Source organism: Tachysurus vachellii, chromosome 15 (assembly GCF_030014155.1).
Source record: "Tachysurus vachellii isolate PV-2020 chromosome 15, HZAU_Pvac_v1, whole genome shotgun sequence".
Lineage (NCBI taxonomy): Eukaryota > Metazoa > Chordata > Actinopteri > Siluriformes > Bagridae > Tachysurus > Tachysurus vachellii.
The window spans coordinates 1,425,564-1,438,063 of record NC_083474.1 but is presented as its reverse complement, the minus strand read 5'-3'; the positions used below and the strand labels follow the sequence as shown (position 1 = coordinate 1,438,063).

The 12,500-nt window shown below is 45.4% G+C and overlaps 1 protein-coding gene across 1 annotated transcript in view; it reads left to right on the top strand.

Annotated features, from left to right (window-relative positions):
- Positions 1–5,932: 5,932 nt before the first annotated feature.
- Positions 5,933–12,500, top strand: part of pdgfd (platelet derived growth factor d) — a 21,283-nt gene continuing 14,715 nt past the window's right edge. The window contains exon 1 of the mRNA XM_060888699.1: positions 5,933–6,414. Within this exon, the coding sequence (XP_060744682.1) occupies positions 6,276–6,414 (139 nt within the window). The 5' untranslated portion in view covers positions 5,933–6,275. The remainder of the gene's footprint in view (positions 6,415–12,500) is intronic.

The following is a 12,500-nucleotide window of genomic DNA, read 5'->3' as shown; positions in this document are numbered from 1 at the left end:
AAACGACAAACTGAATCATAATATTGTTTGTGTATCAGTCTAACAGGAACTTTTTCAATATCATGTGTAATTTCTCTGTAACCATGGTGATGAAGAAACGGTATTAAATTCTCTTTAGAAGATGTGGATGGAAACTTAAAAATCTAAAAAAAAACTAAAGCTGTACATTTAGAAAACAGTTACAGAACTTGTTGACTTTAGAAACTTATTTCAAGTGGTGTCATGGCAACCTGTTAGGAAACTTCTACAAAAAAATCCAGTGCAGCTTTTCACCAAAAAGAATGGAACAACATCAGTATATCACTCTCTCTGTCTGTCTCTCTGTGTCTCTCTGTATGCCTGTCTGTATGTCTGTCTGTCTGTCTGTCTGTCTGTCTCTCTGTCTGTCTGTCTGTCTGTCTGTCTGTCTCTCTGTCTGTCTCTCTGTGTCTCTCTGTATGCCTGTCTGTCTGTCTGTCTGTCTGTCTGTCTGTCTGTCTGTCTCTCTGTCTGTCTCTCTGTGTCTCTCTGTATGCCTGTCTGTCTGTCTGTCTGTCTGTATGTCTGTATGTCTGTCTGTATGTCTGTCTGTCTGACTGTCTGTCTGACTGTCTGTCTGTCTGTATGTCTGTCTGTCTGTATGTCTGTCTGACTGTCTGTCTGTATGTCTGTCTCTTTACATTTACATTTACAGCATTTAGCAGACACTCTTATTCAGAGTGACTTTTTTATTTCAGAGAGTCTCTCTGTCTGTCTCTCTTTAGGGACACTTGAAAGAGTGGGTGTGTGAATGTGTGTAAGAGTGGGTGTGTGTGAGAGTGGTTGTGAGTGAGAGACAGGGTGTGTGTGTGTGTGTTGTGTGAGAGAGAGAGACTGTGTGTGTGTGTGTGTATGTGTGTGTGAGTGAGAGACAGGGTGTGTGTGTAAGAGACAGGGTGTGGGTGTGTGTGTGTGTGTGTGTGTGAGTGCGAGTGAGAGACAGGGACTGGTGTGTGAGTGAGAGACAGGGAGTGTGCGTGTGAGTGAGTGAGAGACAGGGTGTGTGTGTGTGAGTGAGAGACAGTGTGTGTGTGTGTGTGTGTGTGTGAGTGAGTAAGAGACAGGGTGTGTGTGTGTGTGTGTGAGTGAGAGACAGGGTGTGTGTGTGTGTGAGTGAGAGACAGGGTGTGTGTGTGAGAGTGAGTGAGAGACAGGGTGTGTGTGTGTGTGTGTGAGTGAGTGAGAGACAGGGTGTGTGTGTGAGTGAGTGAGAGTGAGAGACAGGGTGTGTGTTTGTGTGTGTTGTGTGAGAGAGAGAGACAGTGTGTGTGTGCGTTAGTGAGAGACAGGGTGTGTGTGTGTGAGTGAGAGACAGGGAGTGTGTGTGAGTGAGAGACAGGGTGTGTGTGTAAGAGACAGGGTGTGGGTGTGTGTGTGTGTGTGCGTGTGTGTGAGTGCGAGTGAGAGACAGGGACTGGTGTGTGAGTGAGAGACAGGGAGTGTGCGTGTGAGTGAGTGAGAGACAGGGTGTGTGTGTGTGTGTGTGAGTGAGAGACAGGGTGTGTGTGTGTGTGTGTGAGTGAGTAAGAGACAGGGTGTGTGTGTGTGTGAGTGAGAAACAGGGTGTGTGTGTGTGTGAGTGAGAGACAGGGTGTGTGTGTGTGTGTGTGTGAGTGAGTGAGAGACAGGGTGTGTGTTTGAGTGAGTGGGTGAGAGACAGGGTGTGTGTGTGTGTGTGTGTGTGTGTGTGTGTGTGTGTGTGTGTGTGTGTGTGTGTGTGTGTGTGTGTGTGTGTGAGTCAACGTTATACAGTAGATGAACAGTACTGAGGTCCACACACCTGTTCAGCTGATTTTCTGTCTGGGAAATATGCTAATTAAGAGAACATTAGCCAATTGTATGTGTCCCCTGCAGGTGACTGAGAAATAAAATCATAGGTAATCATCCACAAACTCATTAGCCCACAATGTGCACACACACACACACACACACACACACACACACACCAGGTGTGGCAGAATGTGAGAGAAAGAGCTTAGAAAAAGTGTCTGAGAGTGAGACAGAGAGACAAAAAGAGAGTGAATATCTGAGATATAAATTGTAAAAAAAAAATGTGTATTTGTGTGTGTGTGTGAGGGGGAGAGAGAGAGAGAGAGAGAGAGAGTATAAGAGGTCTCTTGGCTGGTGAGACCTGATTTAACAGAGTTAATTTCACACACACACACACACACACACACACACACACACACACACACACACACACACACACACTGGCAGTTTCCCATGAGAACACTGTGCGGTCACAGGGATGTGATTATGTGTAGTTAGCACTCATAATCCAATCAGATAACATTATAAGCAGATGTTATTATCATTTCCTGACACTAAAGATGACAAAGGTCAGTGTGATGAAGCTCTAATCCAGAACACAAAGCGCAGAGACTGTTGGTCTTACTGTCTGTCTTTTTTTGTGTGTGTGTGTGTGTGTGTGTGTCTGTCTGTCTACCTGTACATCTGTCTGTCCCCATTCCATCTTTCAGAACCTTTTCCTCACAGTCCTGGACCAAGCCACATCCCCTCACCACCATTCTCACATGAACCCTAAGGGCCTTAAAGTCTCTGTCTCACTGGGCAACATTTTTATCTGAGAAGGAAAGTTAGCAGGAACTTAAGCATCAAATTCTGCATGCCCTTCATCCTCTGCCCTGCTTTTGACAACCCTGCGTTTGTGACGATTGGTTAAACCTTCTTACCTCCAGATTTCATGGACCACAACTTGAATTTGCCCTTACAGTCTCCTAAACAAAAAGGGCAAATGTCACTAGAATGATAGCTAACTTACTTGCTAAGGCTAACTACCAATTTATCCATAGTGACTGACAAGTTAGCAGCTAGTTAGCCAAACAAACTAGTTACAGAACAGAAGCTAGTAAGTCAGTTAATATGATATTAGTGCGTAAAGATACATTTTGATTGGAGCTCCAGTTATTTGTGTTTTTTTAACTGATTAAACCATTGAAGCCTTTTGTGTTGGTAGCTAGCACAGTTAGCTTGCTTTGCTAAACCACCAACAAAGCATGTAGGGAAAAAAAAAAGTGTAAACTGGATGGAGTCTCACTCCATCCGTGTTGAACGGAAACATGGTGGACACGATTTCTAAGAGCAGACACGCTGACGGACCGGATGGTGTCGATTGGTGGCCTGTCCACCAGAGGTCGCTGTCTTTAAGACCCCACAGCTCTCACAGTCACTCACCAAATTCCCATGCAGCTTGTTAACTGAATTTATACACCTTTAACAGAAAATTTTCTGTCATCTGGGGTTTTTCTTTTCATTCTCCTCCACTGAACAGAATTATGAGATTTCTGTCACTAAGGAAGACAGATGCCAGGATGCCACGGTCCTTCAGAACTCAGACGCCTAGCCGGCTTTATAATGTTTGAGTTATATTTTATATATTGTATAACTGATTATATGTCTGAAGAAAGGATAACATCCTCCCATTCCTAGCACACACACACACACACACACTCACTGGTGATGCTGTGATCGTTTGTCAGGTTGATGTGGCGTGAAACATGACGCCATAAACGTGAGCCAGAATTACAGCAGTGTCTTCTACACCAGATTTGACCTTGGCAAGGTGTGTGTGAGTGTGTGTGTGTGTGTGTGTGTGTGTGTGTGTGAGTGTGTGTGTGTCCTTGGCTGCAGTAAAGACTGCGGCTGAGCTTCGTTAACCACACATTAACTTGGCACTTGATCACTACCTGCATATATATCAGAAGTGAGAGAGAGACAGACAGAGGTGAGCAGGGGATCAGTGATGGAGATAAATAAGGTGTTTTAAGACTCTTGACATTTTTGGCAGAAGCACAATAAAGTCACACACACACACACACACACACACACACACACACACATGCTGCAGGCAGTAGTGAACTCTCAGCTCCATGATGCAGTTCGCTCTCTGATGGAAAACTTTACTTCTGACTGGAACAAAGCACTGACATTGGAGACTCCTTACATGATTGTTCATTTTTAGACTTAGAAGACTAACCATGGTCTTGTGAGGAGTTTCCAGGACACAGTGGTAAGTACCTACAAAAAGGTAGAGAGAGATGAGGAAAGAGGAGACAGATGGAAAAAAAAAAGACAAAGAAAACGCTTAGAAGAGACAAAGAACAAAGAAACAAAGCCACACGTCTTGGACTTGTGCCATCATTGTTAATCTTTACCCAACTGCAGTGTCAGTGTTCCTTTAGACATGACTAGATAAATGACACACTCCCAAAATAGTGCACCATGTAGTGGCTAGGGTGCGGTTTCATGCTTGCTTCCTGCTCATGTAGCTCATAAAGTCCTGCCCAGAAATCACTGAAGTTTAGCCACATAAAAATGTGAGATGGTGGAAGACCTGCATGTGCCACTGTTAGTGCTGTGGGCATGAGGTGGATGATAAATACCACAGCAAACGTCAGGATTCACAGAAATAAAGATTGAAGCCCTTTGGACAGAAGTATCTCAATAGATTCCTGTGAAACTGTCCAGAGTTCTGTTGAACCCTTAAAAGCCTGTGCTGACAAACTCAACCCTGTTACAAAATACAGGCTGTTAGTAAAAGATACATATCCCTGGGCTTGTTGTTAGAGATTTAATGCGTGTCTTACAATCAGGTTTAAGTTATGATGATTAAATCGCACCACAATCATCACAAGTAAAGCCTTGTTATTTTGTCTGACTGCACAATATAAATTTTTGCCTTTAACCACCAAAAGTGAACAGATTTGGGGTCAGATGATTAACACACAGCAGACTTTTAACAGAACTGCATTAAAAGGGTGATCACAAGATAATAAAGTGAAAGAACATCAAAACCTCACACTGTTGCCAGTTTAGTCACTTTTAATTGAAAGTTGGCAAAAGTTTATAACCTTGAGTGATGCTATTCATAGCAACCATGAAAGTAGAAGAATTGATCCCAGTAACCAATCACTGATCACTATTGATCCCAGTAATGATCACTGATCACTATTGATCCCAGTGACCAATCAATAATCACTATTGATCCCAGTGACCAATCAATAATCACTATTGGTCCCACTAACCAATCACTTGTCACTATTGATCACAGTAACCAATCAATGATCACTATTGATCCCAGTAATGACCACTAATCACTACTGATCCCAGTGACCAATCAATGATCACTATTAATCCCAGTGACCAATCAGTGATCACTATTAATCCCAGTAACGACCACTGATCATTACTGATCCCAGTAACGACCACTGATCACTACTGATCCCAGTGACCAATCAGTGATCACCATTGATCCCAGTGACCAATCACTGATCAATATTGATCCCAGTGACCATTCACTGATCAATATTGATCCCAGTGACCAATCAGTGATCACTATTGATCCCAGTGACCAATCACTGATCAATATTGATCCCAGTGACCATTCACTGATCAATATTGATCCCAGTGACCAATCACTGATCACTATTGATCCCAGTAACGACCACTGATCACTACTGATCCCAGTAATGACCACTAATCACTACTGATCCCAGTGACCAATCAATGATCACTATTAATCCCAGTGACCAATCACTGATCACTATTGATCCCAGTAACGACCACTGATCATTACTGATCCCAGTAACGACCACTGATCACTACTGATCCCAGTGACCAATCAGTGATCACTATTAATCCCAGTGACCAGTCACTGATCATTATTGATCCCAGTAACGACCACTGATCACTATTGATCCCAGCGACCAATCAATAATCACTATTGATCCCAGTGACCAATCACTGATCATCATAGTGAACTTCAGAAAATGCCTTCAGAAAATCGTCCTTCCTCGGTGTTAAGTGCTTTAAGATGGCGCAAAGGTCGTGACCCCGCGGTGTTCACACCTCACTAAGTGAAGCTGATGGGAGAACAAAACGGTTTCCTTTCCCTCCCGAACACAGTCTGCGTGCGCGTGGAATGGAAACTATTTGAGGTGTTTCACGGTATCAGCGGAATCCCGTAGTGACTTTTGGCTTTGGTCTTAAAGTTTTTAAAGTTTCCTCTTAAAGGAACCGCGCGCACTGTACACACGCCCCGTCATCACACCCACACCCACGCGCGCAAATCCGGACAAAGCAGAAGCACGCGCAGAGAAACCAGGACCGGTATCTGGATCTGTTCGTTATCTGTCCGTCAAAGCTCCTCGTGCGTCATGTAAACAACAAGGGCATAAAAAGGAGAGGGACAAAAAGTTTGCGGAAACCGGAAAATCTTTTAAAGTCATCTCGCGCGCATGAGTTCGGCGGCTGTGATCTGTCGGGCCGCGCGCCTGCTCGCGCTCGCGCTCGTGTGCTCGCCGCTGGTAGGTGCGCGTGGTGCTCAGGTGCGAGCCGACAAACCGCCGCGCGCTACAAACACGTGCCGTGACTCAGGTGAGTTCAGCTTCAGATCCAGTGTGACGCGTCTGACCTTCTGTATCCAACACGTGCATCAACTGTTTACAGGAAAAAAAAAAAAGAAGTGTCTGTAAAATAATAGACTTTTCTCTCCATTTCACTGTGTACTGAATAGTTATGTCTTTTATCTGAGGAGGAACACTTTAAAGTTCCATTCCTGGACCTTAAGGTTCATTTATGCATGAAGTAAAATTCATCTCAGTTTGTAACCTTGCTGATGTTGGGCCCTTGATCAAGGCCCTTAACCCTGTGAGCTCCAGGGTGATGTGTCATGGCTGAGTCTGTGCAAAAGAAGGAAGTGTGAAGAAGACAAATACGTCGTCTTTCATTCTGAGAGCATGTTCCATATCTAGAGCAGGAACGTTTCCATCAGGAGTTTCAGAAATATCTCAGGTGACATACAAGAACATTCTCAAGTTGTCTTGTGATATCGACAGATCTAAAAGGTTTGGACATGTTTGTGAATAAGTCTGAGATGTTTTAGATGATTAGACGTGTGTGTGTGTGTGTGTGTGTGTGTGTGAATTTAACTTTAGCCATTTCATCTGATCTGTTTTATGGTGTGGTGTGTTGTTGTGTTGTGGTGTTGTGTTTTGTGGTGCTGTTGTGGTGGCGTTGTGTTGTATTATGGTGTTGTATTATGGTGTTGTTATGGTGAGTGTTCTGTGGTGTTGTATTGTAGTGTTGTTGTATTGTATTGTGGTGTTGTGTTCTGTTGTGTTGTTGTGGTGGTGGTGTTGTGTTCTGTGGTGTTGTTGTTGTGGTGTTGTGTTGGTGTGGTGTGGTGTGGTGTTGTGTTGTGTTGATCCCAGGCACTTGCACTTATGCTGTAAAATGCACTAATTCTGGAGAACAAATGACACAAGATGATGTTTTTAACCACATTGGCCAAAACTATGTGGAGATAAACAGCATGATTTAGATGTTTATCTCTACAGCTCTACAGAAGTCTGTTACGGGTTTCTGTAAAACACAGTGACGAGACTCAGACACACACTGGAGTTGTGTGTGTGTGAAAAGAGTGGGTGTGTGAGTGAGAGACAGGGTGTGTGTACGTATGTGTGAGAGAGAGACAGGGTGTGTGTACGTGTGTGTGTGTGTGAGAGAGACAGGGTGTGTGTACGTGTGTGTGTGTGTGAGAGAGACAGGGTGTGTGTACGTGTGTGTGTGTGTGTGTGAGAGAGACAGGGTGTGTGTGTGTGTGTGAGAGAGACAGGGTGTGTGTGTGTGTGTGTGTGTGTGTGTGTGTGTGTGTGTGTGTGTGTGTGTAAGAGACAGGGTGTGGGTGTGAGACAGAGTGTGGCTGTGAGACTGGGTGTGTGTGTGTGTGTGTGTGTAAGAGACAGGGTGTGTGTGTGTGTGTGTGTGTGTAAGAGACAGGATGTGGGTAAGAGACAGGATGTGGGTGTGAGACAGAGTGTGGCTGTGAGACAGGGTGTGTGTGTGTGTGTGTGTGTGTGTGTGTGTAAGAGACAGGATGTGGGTGTGAGACAGGGTGTGGCTGTGAGACAGGGTATGTGTGTGCGTGTGTGTAAGAGACGGTGTGTGTGTGTAAGAGACAGGGTGTGTGTGTGTGTAAGAGACGGTGTGTGTGTGTGTGTGTGTGTGTGAGAGACAGGGTGTGTGTGAGAGACAGGGTGTGTGTGAGAGACAGGGTGTGTGTGAGAGACAGGGTGTGTGTGAGAGACAGGGTGTGTGTGAGAGACAGGGTGTGTGTGTGTGTGTGTGTGTGTGTGAGTGTGTGTAAGAGACAGGGTGTGTGTATGTGTGTGTAAGAGACAGGGTGTGTGTGTGTGTGTGTAAGAGACAGGGTGTGTGTGTGTGTGCGTGTGTGTGTAAGAGACAGGGTGTGTGTGTGTGTGTGTAAGAGACAGGGTGTGTGTGTGTGTGTGTGTGTAAGAGACAGGGTGTGTGTGTGTGTGTAAGAGACAGGGTGTGTGTGTGTGTGTGTGTGTGTAAGAGACAGGGTGTGTGTGTGTGTAAGAGACAGGGTGTGTGTGTGTGTAAGAGACAGGGTGTGTGTGTGTGTGTGTGTGTGTAAGAGACAGGGTGTGTGTGTGTAAGAGACAGGGTGTGTGTGTGTAAGAGACAGGGTGTGTGTGTGTGTAAGAGATAGTGTGTGTGTGTGTGTGTGTGTAAGAGACAGGGAGTGTGTGTGTGTGTGTGTGTGTGTAAGAGACAGGGAGTGTGTGTGTGTGTGTGTGTAAGAGACAGGGAGTGTGTGTGTGTGTGTGTGTAAGAGACAGGGAGTGTGTGTGTGTGTGTGTGTGTGTAAGAGACAGGGAGTGTGTGTGTGTGTGTGTGTGTAAGAGACAGGGTGTGTGTGTGTGTGTGTGTGTGTGTAAGAGACAGGGTGTGTGTGTGTGTGTGTGTGTAAGAGACAGGGAGTGTGTGTGTGTGTGTGTGTGTAAGAGACAGGGTGTGTGTGTGTGTGTGTGTGTGTGTAAGAGACAGGGTGTGTGTGTGTGTGTGTGTAAGAGACAGGGTGTGTGTGTGTGTGTGTGTGTGTGTGTGTAAGAGACAGGGTGTGTGTGTGTGTGTGTGTGTAAGAGACAGGGTGTGTGTGTGTGTGTGTGTGTGTGTAAGAGACAGGGTGTGTGTGTGTGTGTGTGTGTGTGTAAGAGACAGGGTGTGTGTGTGTGTGTGTGTGTGTAAGAGACAGGGTGTGTGTGTGTGTGTGTGTGTGTAAGAGACAGGGTGTGTGTGTGTGTGTGTGTGTAAGAGACAGGGTGTGTGTGTGTGTGTGTGTGTGTAAGAGACAGGGTGTGTGTGTGTGTGTGTGTGTGTAAGAGACAGTGTGTGTGTGTGTGTGTGTGTGTGTAAGAGACAGGGTGTGTGTGTGTGTGTGTGTGTGTAAGAGACGGTGTGTGTGTGTGTAAGAGACAGGGTGTGTGTGTGTGTGTGTGTGTGTAAGAGACAGGGTGTGTGTGTGTGTGTGTAAGAGACAGTGTGTGTGTGTGTGTGTAAGAGACAGTGTGTGTGTGTGTGTGTGTGTGTAAGAGACAGGGTGTGGGTGTGTGTGTGTGTGTAAGAGACAGGGTGTGTGTGTGTGTGTGTGTGTAAGAGACAGGGTGTGTGTGTGTGTGTGTGTGTGTGTAAGAGACAGGGTGTGTGTGTGTGTGTGTGTGTAAGAGACAGGGTGTGTGTGTGTGTGTAAGAGACAGGGTGTGTGTGTGTGTAAGAGACAGGGTGTGTGTGTGTGTAAGAGACAGGGTGTGTGTGTGTGTAAGAGACAGGGTGTGTGTGTGTGTGTGTGTGTGTGTAAGAGACAGGGTGTGTGTGTGTGTGTGTGTGTGTGTAAGAGACAGGGTGTGTGTGTGTGTGTAAGAGACAGGGTGTGTGTGTGTGTGTGTGTGTAAGAGACAGGGTGTGTGTGTGTGTAAGAGACAGGGTGTGTGTGTGTGTGTAAGAGACAGGGTGTGTGTGTGTGTGTGTGTGTGTGTGTAAGAGACAGGGTGTGTGTGTGTAAGAGACAGGGTGTGTGTGTAAGAGACAGGGTGTGTGTGTAAGAGACAGTGTGTGTGTGTGTAAGAGACAGGGTGTGTGTGTGTGTGTGTGTAAGAGACAGGGTGTGTGTGTGTGTAAGAGACAGGGTGTGTGTGTAAGAGACCGTGTGTGTGTGTGTGTGTGTGTAAGAGACAGTGTGTGTGTGTGTGTGTAAGAGACAGTGTGTGTGTGTGTGTAAGAGACAGGGTGTGTGTGTGTGTGTAAGAGTCAGGGTGTGTGTTGTGTGTAAGAGACAGTGTGGGTGTGTGTGTGGTGTAGTGTGTGTAAGAGGACAGGTGTGTGTGGTGTGTGTGTGTGAAAGAGACAGGGTGTGTGTGTGTGTGTGTGTGTGTAAGAGACAGGGTGTGTGTGTGTGTGTAAGAGACAGGGTGTGTGTGTGTGTAAGAGACAGGGTGTGTGTGTGTGTAAGAGACAGGGTGTGTGTGTGTGTGTGTGTAAGAGACAGGGTGTGTGTAAGAGACAGGGTGTGTGTAAGAGACAGGGTGTGTGTAAGAGACAGGGTGTGTGTAAGAGACAGGGTGTGTGTGTGTGTAAGAGACAGGGTGTGTGTGTGTGTAAGAGACAGGGTGTGTGTGTGTGTAAGAGACAGGGTGTGTGTGTGTGTAAGAGACAGGGTGTGTGTAAGAGACAGGGTGTGTGTGTAAGAGACAGGGTGTGTGTGTGTGTGTAAGAGACAGGGTGTGTGTAAGAGACAGGGTGTGTGTGTGTGTAAGAGACAGGGTGTGTGTGTGTGTGTGAGAGACAGGGTGTGTGTGTGTGTGTGAGAGACAGGGTGTGTGTGTGTGTGTGTGAGAGACAGGGTGTGTGTGTGTGTGTGAGAGACAGGGTGTGTGTGTGTGTGTGAGAGACAGGGTGTGTGTGTGTGTGTGAGAGACAGGGTGTGTGTGTGTGTGTGTGTGTGAGAGACAGGGTGTGTGTGTGTGTGTGTGTGTGAGAGACAGGGTGTGTGTGTGTGTGTGTGTGAGAGACAGGGTGTGTGTGAGAGACAGGGTGTGTGTGAGAGTGTAACATTTTCCTTAGCTGTTTCTCTTACATCTCAAGGGTAACGAATGTATTCTGGACAACACAATCACACAAACACCAACAATGCCATCATTCTGAATCCCTGATGTTCAAATCTCATCGCTATAATGGGGAAGTGCGTATGTGTGTGTGTGTGTATGTGAGTGTATGTATGTGTGTGTGTTTGTGCGTGTGTTTTGTCAGACAAGGGTGTGACAAAAATGACCTCAGGATGTGTTTGGGTATGTTGGGATGTGTGGATAATAGAATGTGTATTTAGGGAAATTTCCATTCTATATTTTTAGGATTCTTTGAGTTTACATGTGTATAATGATATTAAATGTTTTGGAAAACACACACACACACACACACACACACATCTATCTACAAAGAACACAATCTCTCTGTCCAGTCTGTTTTCCACATTGACACCATCACCTTCATCTCCCACACCAAGGTGTGTGTGTGTGTGTGTGTGTGTGTGTGTGTGTGTGTGTGTGTGTGTGTGTGTGTGTGGCTTCAAAATTTTTCAGAAAATTCAGTCAAATCTGTACATTAAAAATTCCGAACTGGGAAAAAACACACACCCTTAACAGACACAGTTAAATTTGGATCTCCAGGTCGAATACGTTGAGAATTTAATTTCAGCAGAAGGTGAAGTCTGAGGTCACTAGAAGTGTCATATTAACAGGAAATGTAGTAAAAAGAGCTAAATTAGCAGGAAGAGAATGAAGTAATCGGTTGCAGGAGTCAGATGATTGGTGCAGAACGATGAACTGGAGTCCAGAGGGTTCGTAAGGAACATCAGGAACAACGTACAGATTGATGGGAAGCAGAAAAGCAAACGTTTGATTAGCAGGAACGAGTGGTTCAGTAAGTGGTAGAATAACTGCAGGTCAAACAGGAAGCCGACATCCGGATTAGAGGGATTTCCTGGAAGTGAGATTAGCAGGTAGCGAAGAGATGGAAGGGTTGGATTTAGTGATCACACTGAACATGGATAATGAGATTAGAAAGTAATAAGTGATTGGTGGAAAGTAAATGATCGGATTAGCAGGAAGCTAACGGTCGGACTAGCGAGAGGTGAATAAGTGGATCGGTGGAAGTTTGATTGACAGGATGTGAAAGGTTTCAGCAGAGAAGCCAGCGGTTGTTACGTGGGTTAATGAGACGTAAACACTGGGTTTGACCGAGTCAGATTTGTAGGAGAGACGTCGCTCTGTGAATAAGAAGTAGTTAGCGAAGTGGAAATAAAGGGTCTGATTTAACAAGTCTAGCAAGGAGCAAAGGGAGCTGATTAAAGGGAAGTGAAGTGCTGGACCGAGTGGGAAGATTCTGGGAATTATGGAATACGAAGAGCCGGAATTAATGGAAGGAATTCTGTATTTCTGTTCTAAGAAGTTTTATTCCCACCAGAGTTTATCACATTCCTGAACACATTCATTTTATTAAACAGCATCTGTCTCTATCACTCGCTCCCTTTTTCTGACTGTCTATTGTTTTTGTTATCTGCATGGTGGGAGATGGATTGTCCTGTCAACTATATCCTTCCT